The sequence below is a fragment of the Fopius arisanus genome, unplaced genomic scaffold (genome assembly GCF_000806365.1).
Source record: "Fopius arisanus strain USDA-PBARC FA_bdor unplaced genomic scaffold, ASM80636v1 scaffold00166, whole genome shotgun sequence".
NCBI classification, from domain to species: domain Eukaryota; kingdom Metazoa; phylum Arthropoda; class Insecta; order Hymenoptera; family Braconidae; genus Fopius; species Fopius arisanus.
The window spans coordinates 41,194-59,188 of NW_011887905.1; the positions used below are offsets into that span (position 1 = coordinate 41,194).

Consider the following 17,995-nt stretch of genomic DNA (forward strand, 5'->3'; position numbering starts at 1 on the left):
GATTCTGATTCTGAACACTGTTATAATTATACTGTTGTATTTTCATGGACAGTTGATCAGTAATTTTTAAACGAGTGTAATAAAAATTGGTTTTGAAAGAATAAAGATATTAAATTTTGAGCATTATCGAAAATCCAATGAAAAAGTCCTCAGATTATTTGATGTTACAGTGAATTACGAATTAACTGAAAACCCGAGAATATCTTAATTTTCCTGAAATAATTGAATTTTAATGATTAACATTTTTATATAGGGCCAATTTTTTCATAAAATTTTGAACTTTCGAGGGCGAAATTTTTCGAAATCGTAGTGAATCTATAATATGATGAAAATATCTGGAAAATTGGATATTTTTGGTAATATTATGCAATGAATACGTCATGAACCTGCAGTGATCCTTATTATTAAATATATTCTCTTGTGAATTTTTGCAATAATAAAATTACATGATAAACTATTATGCTAGCTGTTAATTTTTTGTCCCCAACGGAGACGGAGATTGTCTCGCGGACCTGTTACGGAGTGGTACCACTTCTAGAAGTCGCTGTTCCTTCGATCCATATAATTCTATAGCTGTTGAGAACTTTAATTATCTAGAAACTTTTAGACCTACCATTTTTGGAAGACAAAATGTAGAAATTTAAAAACTGAAGACTTTACGACTTGATATGATTTTTTCTCAATCTCACATTATGAGAAATTTGGCGGAATGAAAATTCTGAAATTGATGTCTGTCAGTTTACCTGGGGAGTTTAAAATCTATTATTAGGACACCTTCAAATTCCAATTTAAGATCAAGCTTCAAGTTAAGACATTATAACGCCCCAAGTTCAAGCCCGGATTTAGAAGTTCAGCTGAATATAGAAACTGAAATTTCTAAAGTCCCAATCACTTCATATGAAAAAATTTAAAATGTCAAAATAAACTTTGTTTGTTTATAAAACATTACTCCCTTTCCACAGCTATAAATCGAAACATTCGATAATGATGGATGAGATTTCGGTCGTTCCATTTGTCTCAAATTTCGCCGATTGGAGGTACAAGTTTGTTGACTGTACCCTCTCGTCCTGGTGTACAACGACGATCGATGCTATCGCGACAAGTTGGTAACCACCGGAATATATTGTTTTGGTCTTATTAACATTGGCTGGAAGTTTTAGATTGAGTGCATTCAAGAACTGAACGATGAAGAGGGGCCAGGGTAAAGGGAAATTCCCCGAAATACGGGGAACAGTAGTTATTGTCGCATTACTGCTCTAGAAGCATCAACGAGTGGATCGTGAATATTTTTAGGCAATACCCAGGATTTAAGTGCGTAAATAAAATTCATCGGACAATTCCTGATTGACGACGACTGATGATACGAGGATGACTACAGAAGCTGAAGATGAGGCTCGAGTAAGACATGTTCTGGAATAAATATTTATTTGTTGGATCAATTGTCGTGGGGTATCGCGGGTCAGATTTACAACTCGCTAATTATTGTTGGATTGTTAGGGAATCTATCAACTGACATATTAGACTGAAAGCCAATTAAGCAAAGTGAGCGTGAGCTTTCGTGATTCGCATGCTAGCTTCTATTACTCTTGTAGATATACTATTTTTGCGTTCGAAACCGATATGCAATTTCTTTTTAGCAAAATAGATTCATTATTTATTTATTGACGTCTCGTGTTGGCGAGATTTCGGTAGATTTTCGGTGCGATATTTCCGTAAATTATTTTAATTTATGAAGAATGTATCAAAAATATATTATATATATCCTGGAAGAATATATATTCGTATTTTATTTATAAAATATCAATTTTTAACACCCATAAGCGATTCCTCATTTTTCTCGATTTTTTGGTGGTGATAATTTTGTGATCGATAACGAAAAGTCAATAATTATAAATATATTATTTATTCGCATTAGTATTAGTATTTATTATGAATTTAACGTAGCTTTTTAATATTTATTATTTGCAAAATATAAATTTCTTCGTGTTATATGGCATTGAATCCAATATTCTGTGAAAATTTCGTGAAATAAATAAATTTCTTTAGATGCGAAAAAAATGGCAACTTTCACTACACCGTCAGATTAAAAATTCCTTACGGCAAAGTCCATGAAATTACTCCAGAAAATTGTACCGGGTCGTTCCTCAGCACCGAATCCCCACAGCTGAATAATAATTGATCTTCAAAGATATTATTTCCCTAGTATCAACACCTTAGACAGAGCGAAATCACCAGTCACCCTTCAAACGAAAAACTATCGACTGGTGCTCCCTGAAAAAATAAAATAGAATAACGCGTGAAACTTGGTACCAGACACAGGGTGTTTCCTTGCCAACTCCCGGGGGTGTCTCGGTTATCGCCTTCACACGAAAACCTCGCGCCTCCGTGTGCCAGTTAGATTTTCAAGCCCCAGTGACACGCGAATACGGTAACATGTTCGTACAGGGTGTGAAGGCCGGTGAAAGGTCCGATGGTTCTGATGAAGCCAGTGAAGACGATGATGAGCTCAGTGATGATGCTGTTCAGGTTCCAATCCTATTATCATACCAAAATTCATTACCATCCTGAAATACCATTTCTATCATCACCACCACTACCACCACTACCACGTCAATTCGACAGAATTTAAATAAATAAAAATTTTATAAATTAAAAATAGAAATAGGAATTTTATAAATTAAAAATAGAATCCTATTGAAACCAGAAAGAAATTCTGTTCTATAAATAATGAAATTGCAAGAGGAATTTGAGTGCATAAATGAGGAGTGAAATAGATTTCTAATGAATCGATAAATTTTGAAAAATTCCTGTATTCATTTTTATTGAAATAGAAACGCCGTGAAGAATGCGAGAGAAAAGCGAGACGTGGGGAGATGGATCCCCGGTTGGAGTTTGCCTTTCAGCTCCTGATGGATGGAACAGGTCTTCCACGTCATGAGGTAATGGACCACGTGTTCGAGGGAGACATGCTCGACGAGATAAATCAGCTTTTTCTTCCACACATGAGATCAACTCTCGTGTGGTATTACCAGGTGACCGACGAACCTGAACAACAGCGCCCGAATGACGTGGTAACCCTTCCACAAAATCCTAGATTATATGGGATTCCCCGTTATTCCTCGTTTCCATTGAAACCAGATTTACTACAATTTTTTAAGGGACAGACGATGAAGGGAGGGGCAAGGGCGACCCCAGGGAACCCTGCGCCAAGCAAATCCAAGGAATCCAAGGAAACGAAGGAGCCCCTGAAGAAGAAGCTCTTCTTAACGGATGGCTGGCAGTTACCATGCACCGGTGTCTGCATCTACATGTTTCGGTAATCATTAATGATTCAATGATGATTCTCTCATCTTCAACCTGTTATTTTCAAACAGAATAAATACATCGAAACAGCTGCCGGAGGAGGGCTTCCAGAAGGACCTCTTCACGGGTGTAATCAATATCGACAGGGTGGGAATTATCACGACGATTCAACGGGTGGTGGAGCACGTGTTCATGGACGCACTGGCGCATCCTGGAAGCGAGGAAGAGGAGGACTGCCCAATGATAAAGAGTCTTCTGCTACCAGGATTGAGGTCTTTCTGCAGTGCCCTTAAGGTATGTGAACTTGTTCTCGAGGAGGGCAACATCTTCGACGACGGTGAGTCCATGATGGATGAGGTGCACAATTTTGAAACGGCAAAGGCGCTGGTGTCCAACAGGGGAATTGAGAGAATCGAGGAACGCGTTAGAGTTTGGATAAAAAAATTGAAGGATTTTATTCTTGAGTCTAAACAGGTGAGGCGGGAGAATGATAACTCAGGCCCACAGCAGGAATTGGAATATTGGAAACGCAGAGGAGCACAGTTTAGCCAATTGGTGAATAAACTTCAGGACACTGAAGTGAAAATGTCTCTTCTGTGCCTCCAAGTTTCAAGGTCTAAGTTAATCAAGGAGTGGGTGGAGGCTGAGGACGAGGTGACGTACTGCTACAATGAAGCGAAGGACAATGCCAAATTCATTCAGGCACTCGAGAAATGCTGTCACTGTCTTTATCTCGATGATCCAGTGAGAATGAGGGACTCTTTGGTATCACTTCTTCAGACTGTCAGACTCATATACAGTGTCTCGAGGTACTACAATACCTCGGAGAGGACATCCTCGTTGATGGTGAAGATAACCAATCAGATGATCGTCGCATGCAGGGATTACGTGACAACCAGGGGAAGAGAGACAATCTGGGAATTGGAGAGGATCACTGCTAGGTCAAGACTGAAACATTGTCTGAGATTGAATAAAGCCTACAGAGAGACTTACAGACTTGTTCGCTGCTCTCCAGCGATAACTGAACAAGAGTTCTCCTTCTCCGAGACGCAGGTATTTGGGAGATTCGATTCGTTTTGCTCGAGGATCCGGAAAATTCTCACCATGTTCGATCTCATCGATGATTATCAGAAGCTGTTTGAGAGGAGGATGGAGGGTCTACTCCTGGGGGAGGCTTTGGATGAGGCAACACATGCCTTTGAGGATTCCAAAAAAATTGCGACTGGCAAGTCTTACGATTACCTTGACCCCAGGAACACCGATTTTGATCGGGATTATGATGTCTTCATGGCTAAGACTGACGCCCTCAAGGCACACGTGGGGGACATCATCGAGAAGAACTATACGGATGTATGGGAGACACCCCAGGGCATTCGCTTTCTCACCAGGTTCGAAAAGGTCAGCAAAAAAATCCCTCTGACGAAACTCGATGAGAAGTATTCACTCGTCGTGAGATACTGTGATAAAGAGGTAGAGAGAACCCTCAAGTTATTCAAGAAGCAGAGGGACGATCCACCCCTGTCTAGGCATTTGCCACCCATTGCTGGTCGGCTCACGTGGGCTAACTCCCTCAAAGTTCATTTGGATGAACTTGCTAATTCGGTTTCTGGACATCCTGTACTCAGGACTCTCCCTCTCACTGCTGATCTTGTCAGGCGGTACAATCATGCGGTTACTATTCTACTTCAGTATCAGACGGATATCGCTGAAGTGTGGACTCATCAGAACTCGTGGGTCATCGAGGACTGCCTCAAGAAAAATCTTCTCGCTATCGACAAGGAGATGAACAAAATCAAGGTTGTCATTGTATTTTCGGTCCAGGGAAACTATTAGAGAGAAAATTTTCATTAAAATTATATATTTAAAATCCAGAGTAATTAATTAATGGTGTATTTATTTCAAATTATATCCTGATTTCCTCTTGAAATTTTTTTCATTGAAATTATTGGCTGAAGTCTGCTGATTTTTTTGTATCACATATCGAATAAAATTATTGCATAAAAGTAATGGAATTGACATGTGATAAAATCACAATAAAATTACTCGTTAATTTAAATTCTTTTCAATATTTTTTTCATTCCCTCCAAGGTGAACCTCGAAGGGAGGATCATCCTGCTTCTCCGTGAAGCCGATTGCCTGGCGAAGATGAAGCTGGAAATTCCCATCGTGGCGAAGACTATTTTAGTGAAGCGAGATCACTTCACCCTGAAGCACGACTCGCTGCAGCTGGTGATCGAGGATTTTGTATCGACAGCAAGAAGAGTTAAACTCGAGGTGAGACCACTGCTGCTGCCTCACCTGGTGCGTGTGGCATCACTCTTAGTGCCGGGATTGAAGACTCTTACGTGGACAAAACCAGGATGGGAGGATTTCTGTCATCAGTGCAGACAGGAGATCGGAACTTTCGATGTCCTCATAACGAGAGTCCACGATGTCTACGCGAATAGAATTCTTCAAGTTCTCGTCAGCATGCAGAAGATCACACTACATGCTCTACAAGGGGATGAGCCCTGGTGCATCGAGGAATTCTTGGAGAAGACTGAAGAGGCATGCAGAGTGGCAGCGATCGATCTTCACAGGTGATAAATCCTCTTGAAGTAATAAAAAAGGGAATTCCCCTTTTGAAAAATCCAATTGTACCAAAAATGCCACCATTTTGTGCCCCACAATGATTTTTTCAAAATATGAATATAACAATCATAACATAAATAATATATTATGAATTGTTTATTGAGAAAAAATTGTTGACAGACGGAGTCAGATGGTAGAAGAAGCTGTGGAGGAAGTTCTCCAGCTGGTGAAAAATGCAGCTGACAGTTTCAAAAATACCGGAGATGCGGATAATTTTGAATTAGCTAATAGCGACGGCCCGAGCCAAGAGGGTAATGAAGATGGATCTCAACAGCAGCAGGATTGGACTGTTGTGTGGGCATGTTTCGATGATCCACATCAGTTACTCACTGCTACTGGTGGTGGTCTCTCAAAGAATATGCAGGAGATGGTGAAAAATGCCGTCTCCGAGATGAGAAGATATTACTCGAGAAAAGTCGTTGATGTTCTGATAAAAGTAACGAGGAGCTCTCTGGATGCTATAAGACGTAGATTTGTGAGGGATATAAATCCAGAGGTACCACCGCGTCCCGTATTCCTTCTGCATGCAACCCTCATGATTCCATCGGTGGTGGTGAAACCCAGTTTAGAGGAGGTCCAGGAGACCCTCACTGTCGCTGGTAAAGCTATTGCTGGGGTATCAAAGGGTGTTGCCCAGTGGAGTGCAGGTGGCCACAAGAGCAACTGGAAAGGGGCACCCTGGGCACCGAAGAAAAATCTCATGGATGTCGTTATGAGAGCTCAGGTGCATGCGGAAAGAAGACGCGACGAGGAGCCCGAGGATCCCAAAGTCAGGAGGAGGAGATTATTTAAAATAATCTCGGAGGAGCGCCCTAGCTTTCCCATTCAGCAGAGAAATTTTCACAGTCTTGTCATGGAGAATAAGGAGGTCATCAAGGTGTTATCGATGTTGAGCTCTTGTACCCAGGAGTTGAGACAGAATTTGACGGAGTTTTTGGAGATGTGGACACCTTATAAATATCTTTGGAAGAATGAACGCAGTATGCGAGAACTTCTTAACGTTTCACTGTCCGAATTTGAGATCACCCTGAGGAAACACAGCGAACTCGAGGATAAACTCGCTACTGAGGCTGATATGGCGTATCTCGGGGCTCCCATTGCCTTGCATACTGAGAAACTTAAATTTGGTTTGTCTACGGAGATTAAAAGTAAATATTGCATTCAATCATTATTCTATTATTTAAACGGCATTATATATATATTATTGTTGAAATATAGGAAAATTTTAAAAAATTAAAGATCGAATTTCATTCATTTATGATTTAGTTACTCTCATCCCTTCGTAATTTGCAGATTCCACTCACAAAATAGGTCAAGTGATGAAGAAAAAGTACCGAAGAGAGATGGAGTACGTGTACGCAGTTATGAACGAGATGGATAGAAAATTGGAGCGTCAGATTCGTGATTTGGATGATGTGAGACTGATAATGGATACTCTGAAGAAAATCAGGGAGCAAGAGGTGGATATGGAGCTGAGAATTGATCCCATCGAGGAGGCATTCAACATTGTCACTCGTTACGAGGTGCCTGTTGATCAGGAATGTCTGGAGATGGTGGAGACATTGAGGGAGTCCTGGGGAAAGATATTGGCGAGGGCACACCAGAGTCACGTTCTTTTGTTGCAACTTCAGCCCCAGTTTGAGGAGGAATTGAGGACGAATTTGGACAAGTTCAGGATTGATAATGAGGCTTACTGCGAGGAATACAGAACAAGTGGACCCATGCAGACTGGACTTACTCCAAGGGAGGCATCAGATCGCCAGATTCTCTTCCAGAATCGATTTGATGGCATGTGGAGAAAACTTCAGGCATACCAGAGTGGAGAGGAGCTCTTTGGATTACCGATCACTGATTATCCTGAGCTCTCGCAGATCCGAAAGGAGCTTAATCTGCTGCAGAAGCTCTATAAGTTATATAATGATGTTATCGACAGGGTCAGCAGTTACTACGATATACCCTGGGGCGAGGTGATTAATATTCGTCAATCATTAATTGTTCATTCGTTATTCATTTCAATGAGAAATCGAGAAAATTAATAAAATCTCGTGGCTCTCTGGCTCTCCAGGTAAATATCGAGGAGATCAACAACGAGCTGATGGAGTTCCAGAATCGTTGCAGGAAGCTGCCAAAAGGCCTGAAGGAATGGCCAGCGTTCTTCGCCCTGAAGAAGACCATTGATGACTTCAACGACATGTGTCCACTGCTGGAGCTCATGGCGAACAAAGCGATGAAGCCTCGCCACTGGCAGAGAATTGTCGAGGTAACAGGGCACACCTTTGACCTCGAGAGCGAGGGATTTTGTCTGAAGAATATTCTGGAAGCGCCTCTGCTTAAGTACAAGGAGGACATCGAGGACATCTGCATCTCGGCGATGAAGGAGAAAGACATTGAAGCTAAATTGCGACAGGTAGTGTTGCAATCCAATCGAGTCCAGACTCCTCCCTTTTAGGAATTAAAAAAATTAATTATTCAATTTTAATAATGAATTAACAGGTAGTGAACGAGTGGTCATCCCATGAGTTGACCTTCATGACATTCAACAACCGAGGAGAACTTCTCCTTCGAGGTGACACGACAGCTGAAACAATTGGCCAGCTTGAGGATAGCCTGATGGTTCTGGGTTCACTCATGTCAAATCGTTACAACGCACCCTTCAAAAAGCAAATTCAGCAGTGGCTCTCGGACTTGTCCAACACAAATGAAATCCTGGAGCGTTGGCTTCTCGTCCAGAATATGTGGGTTTATCTGGAGGCCGTGTTTGTCGGTGGGGATATTGCCAAACAACTACCAAAGGAAGCGAAGAGATTCAGTAAAATTGACAAGAGCTGGCAGAAAATAATGCAACGAGCCCACGAGACCCCGGGCGTCGTTCCCTGCTGCGTGGGAGATGACCTCCTCAAGCAGCTTCTACCACACCTCCAGGAGCAGCTGGAGCTCTGCCAGAAGTCCCTCAGTGGTTACCTGGAGAAAAAACGAATGATGTTCCCTCGGTTCTTCTTCGTATCAGACCCAGCCCTCCTTGAGATCCTGGGACAAGCCTCGGACTCTCACACCATTCAGAATCATCTACTCTCGATATTCGATAATACTCGATTCGTCAAGTTTCACGACATCGAGTACAACAAGATGACAGCGATAGTTTCATCGGAGGGTGAGATAATTGTCCTTGAGAGGGCTGTCAGGGCTGAGGGTTCAGTCGAGACTTGGCTTATGCAGCTTCTGCAGACCTCTCAGCAATCCCTCCACTCGATAATTCGTCAAGCCAATCTCATGATGAACGACCAGAACTTCAATCTCCTCTCATTCCTCGAGAAAATGGCTGCACAGGTCGGACTCCTGGGGATACAGATGATATGGACGAGAGATGCAGAAGTTGCCTTGATGCAGGCACGTGCTGATAAGAAAATCATGGGTGAAACCAACAATCGTTTTCTCGAATTACTCAATACTCTCATCGATCAGACAACCAGGGATTTGACAAAAATCGAGAGGACTAAATTCGAGACACTCATCACGATTCACGTCCACCAGAGAGATATATTTGATTCCATGTGTCGACTCAATGTCAGGACTGTGACGGATTTTGAGTGGCTCAAGCAGTGTAGATTCTACTTCAAAGAGGATCTCGATAAAACGAATATTCACATAACTGATGTACAGTTTATTTATCAGAACGAGTACTTGGGGTGCACCGAGCGTCTCGTTATCACACCATTGACTGACAGGTGTTAAATTATTTAAATTTTTCTTGAATGTTAATAAATAATTGATATCTTCGTCTAGGTGTTACATTACCCTGGCACAGGCTCTCTCGATGTCCATGGGGGGATCTCCCTGTGGTCCAGCTGGCACTGGAAAGACTGAGACTGTCAAGGACATGGGGAAGACTCTCGCTAAGTACGTTGTGGTCTTCAACTGCTCTGATCAGATGGATTATCGAGGGCTAGGACGAATATACAAGGGTTTGGCGCAGAGCGGCAGCTGGGGCTGCTTCGACGAGTTCAATAGGATAGAACTTCCTGTTCTGTCAGTGGCTGCACAACAAGTGGCTGTTGTTCTCGCTGCCAAGAAGGAGAAGAAGAAGCAATTTATATTTACTGATGGGGACCAGATCGAGATGTGCCCGGAGCTTGGAATATTCATCACGATGAACCCGGGTTATGCTGGGAGGAAAGAACTACCGGAGAACCTCAAGATACAGTTTCGAACTGTTGCCATGATGGTGCCAGATCGACAGATAATTATTCGAGTCAAACTCGCCAGCTGTGGCTTCCTCGAGAACATCACTCTTGCCAGGAAATTCTATACACTTTACAAATTGTGCGAGGAGCAGCTCACCAAGCAGGTCCACTACGATTTTGGGTTTGTCATTATTTATTTAGTCGTTTTGGTCATTTGATTGTTTTATATCAATAATAATTCTCACAGGTTGAGGAATATTCTGTCGGTGTTGAGAACCCTGGGAGCTGCAAAGAGAGTCAACAGCAAAGACACAGAGAGTACAATAGTTATGAGAGTCCTCAGAGACATGAATCTCTCAAAACTCATCGACGAGGACGAGCCACTTTTCATATCTCTGGTAGCTGATCTGTTTCCCAATCAGGCACTGGAGAAAACATCGTATCCAGAATTGGAATCTGCTATTGACAGTCAGGTGCAGGAGGAGGGACTGGTGTATCATCCACCCTGGGTGTTAAAGCTGATTCAGCTGTACGAGACCCAGAGGGTCCGCCATGGGATAATGACCCTGGGACCAGAGGGTGCTGGTAAAACCACGTGCATTCACACCCTGATGAAGGCACTCACACAGATGGGGGCTTATCACCGAGAGATGCGAATGAATCCGAAGAGCATTACTGCAGCCCAGATGTTTGGACGCCTGGATGTTGCTACCAATGACTGGACGGATGGTATATTCTCAGCTCTGTGGAGAAAAACTCTGAAACTCAAAAAGGATGAACACGTTTGGCTCGTGCTTGATGGCCCAGTCGATAGCATATGGATTGAGAATTTGAATTCCGTTCTCGATGACAATAAGACACTTACTCTAGCTAATGGCGATCGTCTGTCCATGGCTCCCACTTGCAAAATTATATTTGAACCACACAACATCGATAATGCCAGTCCTGCTACTGTTTCCCGGTACAATTTATCGACATTAATAATTTATTAATTAACAATAATAATAATCGTAAAAAGAAAAATGAGTCGGAATAAATACGTAAAAATTCTAATTTCAGAAATGGAATGGTTTACATGAGCTCGTCAGGGCTCGACTGGAGACCTGTGGTCACAGCCTGGTTGAAGAATAGGACTCCCCTGGAGCACGGAGTCTTGGATAAAGCTTTCGACGAGTCATTTTTACAGATTTACACGTGGTGCACACAGACCCTAGTCCTCACGATTGAAGTACTGCAGACTAATATCGTCAGGCAAATGCTGTGCCTCCTGGAGGGACTGGTGCCACCTGAGGTACCTCCTGAAGAGATTGACGATGACGACGACGAGAAGGACAAGCCCCAGCCCATGACAGCTGAACGACTCAAACGACTCTACATTTTTGCACTGATATGGGGAATTGGGGCTCTACTGGAAACTTCGGATCGACTCAAGTTCGATGAGTACATGAACGATCACTTTGGAACTCTCGATCTTCCCAAGTCGGAGAAGTATCCAGAGGCTGGGCTCTTCGATTTTTACGTTAACGACAAGGGAAAGTGGGACACTTGGACCACTCTAGTCACTAATTACACGTATCCTGATTATGCAACACCCGATTACAGCAGCATACTCGTGCCAATTGTTGATAATGTGAGAATTCAGTATCTCATTGACATGATTGGGAAGAAGGACAGGGCAGTTTTGTTAATTGGTGAGCAGGGATCTGCCAAGACTGTCATGATGAAGTCATACATGAAGGGGACCAATCCTGATACGACATTGGGGAGATCCTTCAACTTCAGCTCTGCAACGACTCCCTATCAGTTCCAGAAGACCATCGAGAGTTATGTAGAGAAAAGAATGGGAAACACGTTTGGTCCACCTGGGGGAAAGAAGATGCTCATTTTTGTGGACGATATTAATCTCCCTGAGATCAACGAGTGGGGTGATCAGATCACCAATGAAATTGTTCGTCAGACGATGGATATGAAGGGGTTTTACTCCCTGGAGAAACCAGGGGACTTCACGACGATCGTTGATGTGACGTTTCTCGGGGCTATGGGTCAGCCTGGGGGTGGGAGGAATGACATTCCTTCGAGGTAAATTATGACGTCGTTCATATTTTTTTTTCATTATTCAAACGAACTTTTTCATTTGAATTCAGGTTGAAGAGACAGTTCTGCATATTTAATTGCACTCTTCCCAATGATGCCTCCATTGACAAGATATTCGGGGTCCTGGGAGAGGGCCATTACAACGCAAAGCGAGGATTCTCGACGGAAGTCAGAATGTTAATTAAAAAGATGATACCCCTGACTAGACTACTCTGGCAGAGAACGCGTGCCAAATTACTACCAACCCCTGCTAAATTCCACTATGTGTTCAATCTCCGGGATTTATCGAGGATCTGGCAGGGAATGATTGGAACTCTGTCGACAGTAATCGAGAGAGAGAGTCACCTGATGCTCCTCTGGAGACACGAGTGCAGTCGAGTCTTCAGCGATCGATTCACGATCCAGAGTGACAAGAACTGGTTTGATCAGGAGGTGAACGACATCGTCGTGGAGTTCCTGGGGGAGCAGTACACAGAGATGATGGGAAAGAATCCAGCATTTGTCGATTTCATGAGAGATGCTCCTGAACCAACTGGAGAGGAGGGCGAGGACGCAGACATGGAGCTCCCCAAGGTGTACGAACCAGTCTTCGATGATCAGACACTTCGGGACCGGCTTGAGATGTTCCTCGCGCAGTTCAATGAGATGCAGAGGGGTGCTGGCATGGATCTAGTGTTCTTCCCAGATGCAATGCTGCACCTGGTGAAAGTCTCACGAGTTATCAGACATCCTCGAGGGAATGTGATGCTTGTAGGTGTTGGTGGCTCAGGTAAACAGAGTCTGACCAAATTATCGTCGTTTATCGCAGGGTACAAAACCTTTCAGATAACTCTCACACGATCCTACAATGTAACTAATTTTCTCGAGGATTTAAAGTTCCTCTACCGATCCTGCGGTGGCCAGGGCAAAGGTACCACCTTTATTTTCACAGATCTGGATATCAAGGAGGAGGGATTCCTGGAGTATTTGAACAATATCTTAAGCTCTGGAGTAATCAGTAATCTTTTCACGAGGGACGAGCAGACAGAGATAATTCAGGAATTGACTCCCATAATGAAACGAGAAAATCCAAAGAGAACTCTCAACAATGAACTCGTCATGGAGTATTTCCTGCAGAGGACCTGTCAAAATCTTCACGTGGTCTTCTGCTTTTCACCAGTTGGGGAAAAATTTAGAAATCGAGCCCAGAGATTTCCAGCTCTGATATCCGGCTGCACCATCGATTGGTTCCAGCCGTGGCCTCGTGATGCCCTCGTTCTAGTTGCCGATCACTTTCTCCATGACTTTGAAATTGCCTGCAGTCCGGAAGTTAAGAAACAACTGGTGACAGCTCTTGGATCGATTCAGGATGTTGTTTCAGAGACGTCTTCTGAGTATTTCCAGAGATTCAGAAGAGCCACTCATGTCACGCCAAAGTCGTACTTGAATTTCATAGGAGGATATAAAAATATTTATCGCGCCAAGCAGCACGAGCTGGGAGAGGGGGCACGAAGGATGGATACAGGTTTAGCAAAGCTGGAGGAGGCATCGATATCAGTTGAGCTATTGAAACGAGACCTGGCTGTTATGGAGCAGGAGTTGGTAACAGCCTCTGAAAAAGCAGAGACCGTTCTACTGGAGGTGACAGAGAGAGCGACTCAAGCTGAATCTTTTAAAAATCAAGTTCAAAAGGTAAAGGAAAAGGCTGAGGCCCTGGTGGCAAACATCGCCGAGGAGAAGGCTTTGGCCGAGCAGAAACTGGAGGCTGCTAAACCAGCCCTCGAAGAGGCAGAGGCCGCCCTGAACACCATCAAACCAGCCCACATAGCAACAGTGAGAAAATTGGGAAGACCACCCCACCTCATAATGAGAATCATGGATTGCGTTCTGATCCTCTTTCAAAGAAAAATAAGCCTGGTGATACCAGACGCTACAGCTATGTGTCCAAAGCCCTCCTGGGCTGAATCCCTGAAGATGATGGCAAGCACCACCTTTCTCCTTCAACTCCAGAACTACCCCAAGGACATAATCAACAATGAAATGGTTGAGTTGCTACAGCCGTACTTTAAAATGGAGGACTACAACATGGAAACAGCTAGACGAGTCTGTGGAGATGTGGCTGGTCTCCTCTCGTGGACTAAGGCAATGGCATTCTTTCACTCTGTCAATAAAGAGGTTCTACCTCTCAAGGCTAATCTCACAATGCAGGAAGCTAGGCTCAAAGTGGCGATGGAGGATCTCGCTGGAGCGGAAAGAGAACTATCCGAGAGGGAAATGGCACTCCAGGGTGTGAAGGCGCAGTACGATGCAGCTGTATCTGAGAAACAACGACTCACAGATGCTGCCAATGTGTGCCTGAGAAAGATGACAGCTGCCACTGCCCTGATAAATGGCCTCGGCGGTGAGAAAATCAGGTGGACTGAGCAGAGTGGAGAATTTAAGATTCAATTGGGAAAACTTGTGGGTGATGTTCTTCTGGCCACTGGATTTCTATCATACTGTGGACCTTATAATCAACAGTATCGATCACGTCTTGTCAACTGCTGGATGACTATCCTGACGACGAGGGCGATTCCTTTCACTAAAGATCTGAATATCATCAGTATGTTGGTAGATACCTCGACAATATCAGAGTGGACACTCCAGGGGCTACCCAACGACGAGTTGTCAGTTCAGAATGCCCTGATCGTCACTAAGTCATCCTCGTATCCTCTCCTCGTCGATCCCCAGACCCAGGGGAAGATGTGGATAAAGAATAAGGAGATGTCCAATGAACTACAGATAACGTCCCTCAATCACAAGTATTTTAGGGCCCATCTGGAGGACAGTCTGTCATTAGGAAGACCTCTTCTTATTGAAGATATTAATGAAGAACTCGACCCAGTCATCGATAATGTCCTCGAGAAGAATTTCATCAAGTCCGGATCCATCGAGAAGGTCATCGTTGGTGATAAGGAGTGCGACGTGATGCCTGGATTTATGCTGTACATCACTACAAAACTACCAAATCCTGCTTACAGTCCTGAGACCTCAGCAAAAACATCGATAATCGATTTTACAGTGACAATGCAGGGACTAGAGGATCAACTCCTGGGGCGAGTAATCCTCATGGAGAAATCTGAGCTCGAGGCCGAACGTGTCGCATTGTTCGAGTCAGTGATGACAAATCAGAGATCGATGAAGGATTTAGAGAGCACTTTGTTGCACAGACTGACATCCTCGGAGGGCTCTCTCGTCGATGACGAGGCACTCATTGGAGTACTCAGGGAAACAAAATCAACAGCTGAATCTGTCAATGAAAAGCTCCAAGTTGCTGCCCTCACGGAGAAAAAAATCACAATTGCCAGGGAGGAGTTCAGGGCTGTGGCAGCCAGAGGCTCGATCCTCTATTTTCTCATCGTCGAGATGAGCAATGTAAACGTCATGTACCAAAACTCACTCAAGCAATTCCTCACGATATTCGATAACTCCATCACTAAATCAACGAAGAGTAATATAACGTCGGAGAGGATTGATATTATCCTGGGGCACTTGACGTACGAAGTTTGGGGTTTTACATTGAGAAGTCTTTACGAGCGCCACAAGTCATTGTTTACCCTGATGCTGGCTATGAAGATTGATTGCCATCGAGGTGCGATATCCCATGCAGAGTTCATGGCGTTCATCAAGGGAGGTGCCTCCCTGGATCTCAATGCAGTGGCACCCAAGCCCTTTCGTTGGATCCTGGACATTACCTGGCTGAATCTCGTTGAGATCAGTAAACTGGAGGTCTTCTCCGAGATCCTAACAAAGATCGAGTTCTCCGAGAGGGAGTGGAGACAGTGGTACGAGAAGGAGAGACCAGAGGAGGAGGAGTTACCTTGTGGATACCAGAAGAGTTTGGATGTCTTCAGGAAACTCCTGCTGATCAGATCCTGGAGTCCCGACAGAACCCTGTCCCAAGCGAAGAGGTACATCGTGGAATCACTGGGAAGGGAGTACGGAGAGGCAAAGATCCTCGATCTCGATGCCACTTGGGCTGAGTCTGAGCCAGAAACACCTCTCATTTGCATTCTGTCCATTGGATCTGACCCCAGCCCCTCCATCACAGCCCTGGCCAAGGGCAAGTCCCTGTCGTTGAGAGCTGTTTCCATGGGACAGGGGCAGGAGGTAATCGCCAGGAAACTCATCAATGACGCCATGAGCACTGGGGGCTGGGTACTCCTCCAGAATACTCATTTGTCTCTACCATTCTGCACTGAGGCCATGGAGACCCTCGTCGAGGCTGACAACATTCACGAGACATTCAGACTTTGGCTTACCACCGAAGTGCACCCCCAATTTCCCATTGGGCTTCTTCAGATGGCTATTAAATTCACTAACGAACCACCGCAGGGCATACGTGCCTCCTTGAAGAGGACTTATCAGGGCGTCACTCAGGATATCCTTGATTACAGTACTCAGTCCCAGTGGCCACCACTTCTTTATGCTGTCGCTTTTCTTCATACTGTCGTCCAGGAGAGGAGGAAATTCGGGCCACTCGGGTGGAATATACCTTATGAATTCAATCAGGCGGATTTTGCAGCTTCTGTTCAATTCATTCAGAATCATCTTGATGACATGGACCCAAAAAAGGGTGTTTCATGGCCTACTGTTTGCTACATGCTTGGCGAGGTGCAATATGGTGGAAGAGTCACTGACGATTTCGATAAACGTCTCCTGACAACCTTCACCCACGTCTGGTTCTGCGACGTTCTGCTGCGTCCAGGTTTCGAATTTTACAAGGGATACAAAGTACCCCAGACTCGAATCATCCAGGGGTACATGGAGTACATAAATAATTTACCTGCAACTGATACTCCTGAAGTGTTCGGTCTCCACTCAAATGCTGATATCACTTATCAGATAAATACAGCGAAGGGCATCCTGGATACTATTCTCAATGTTCAGCCCAAGGAGGGGGGCTCCCAGGGTGGAGAAACGAGGGAGAGTGTTGTCTACAGATTGGCAGACGATATGCTGGGAAAATTGCCGAAACAGTACAATCCCTTCGACGTGAGGGACGCCCTACAGAGGATGGGAGCTCTCTTGCCGATGAATATATTTTTACGACAGGAAGTGGACAGAATGAGACGAGTGATAGCCGAAGTTCACTCCACCCTGACAGATCTAAAATTAGCAATTGACGGTACGATCGTGATGTCCCAGGGTTTAAAAAAATCCCTAGACTCGATGTACGACGCACGAATACCCGAGAAGTGGCAGAAAATATCGTGGGAATCAGCAACCCTCGGTTTCTGGTACACAGAACTCCTGGAGAGAGATGCACAGTTCAGACACTGGTGCAATCATGGGAGACCAAATGTCTTCTGGATGACGGGCTTTTTCAATTGCCAGGGCTTCCTGACAGCCATGAGGCAGGAGGTGACGCGGGCACACAAGGGTTGGGCCCTGGACTCAGTGGTCCTTCAAAATCTCATAACTCGATACAACCGGGAGGACATCAGGGAGCAGGTGCAAGAGGGTGTTTATGTTCACGGTCTCTTCCTGGAGGGTGCATCACTCGATCGAAAGTCAGGGAAATTGGTGGAGAGCAAAGCCAAAGTCCTATACGAACAAATGCCTGTCATTTACATCTACGCTATCAACACAACTGCTGGTAAAGATCCAAAGTTGTACGAATGCCCGATATACAGAAAACCCCAAAGAACGGATCTGAAGTATGTGGGATCGATTGACTTCGAGACAGATCACAATCCTCGACACTGGACACTTCGAGGTGTTGCTCTTTTGTGTGACATCAAATAGAGAACTAGATGGTCATTCAG

At 44.3% G+C, this 17,995-nt stretch overlaps 2 protein-coding genes across 2 annotated transcripts in view; both read left to right on the forward strand.

Annotated features, from left to right (window-relative positions):
* The window catches only part of LOC105272358 (serpin I2), a gene marked incomplete in the record, with an annotated part of 2,660 nt that extends 2,545 nt beyond the window's left edge, over positions 1-115 (forward strand). The window contains 1 exon segment of the mRNA XM_011314461.1: positions 1-115.
* A 2,318-nt stretch (positions 116-2,433) lies between these two features.
* On the forward strand, positions 2,434-17,975 carry Dhc1 (Dynein heavy chain 1). Its single transcript, XM_011314483.1, has 13 exons — positions 2,434-2,526; positions 2,832-3,071; positions 3,165-3,316; positions 3,375-5,100; positions 5,392-5,882; positions 6,055-7,082; positions 7,228-7,901; positions 8,000-8,341; positions 8,428-9,659; positions 9,718-10,296; positions 10,363-11,076; positions 11,175-12,194; positions 12,260-17,975. The coding sequence occupies exons 1-13, from the start codon at positions 2,434-2,436 to the stop codon at positions 17,973-17,975; spliced, it is 14,007 nt and encodes a 4,668-aa protein (XP_011312785.1).
* Positions 17,976-17,995: the final 20 nt, after the last annotated feature.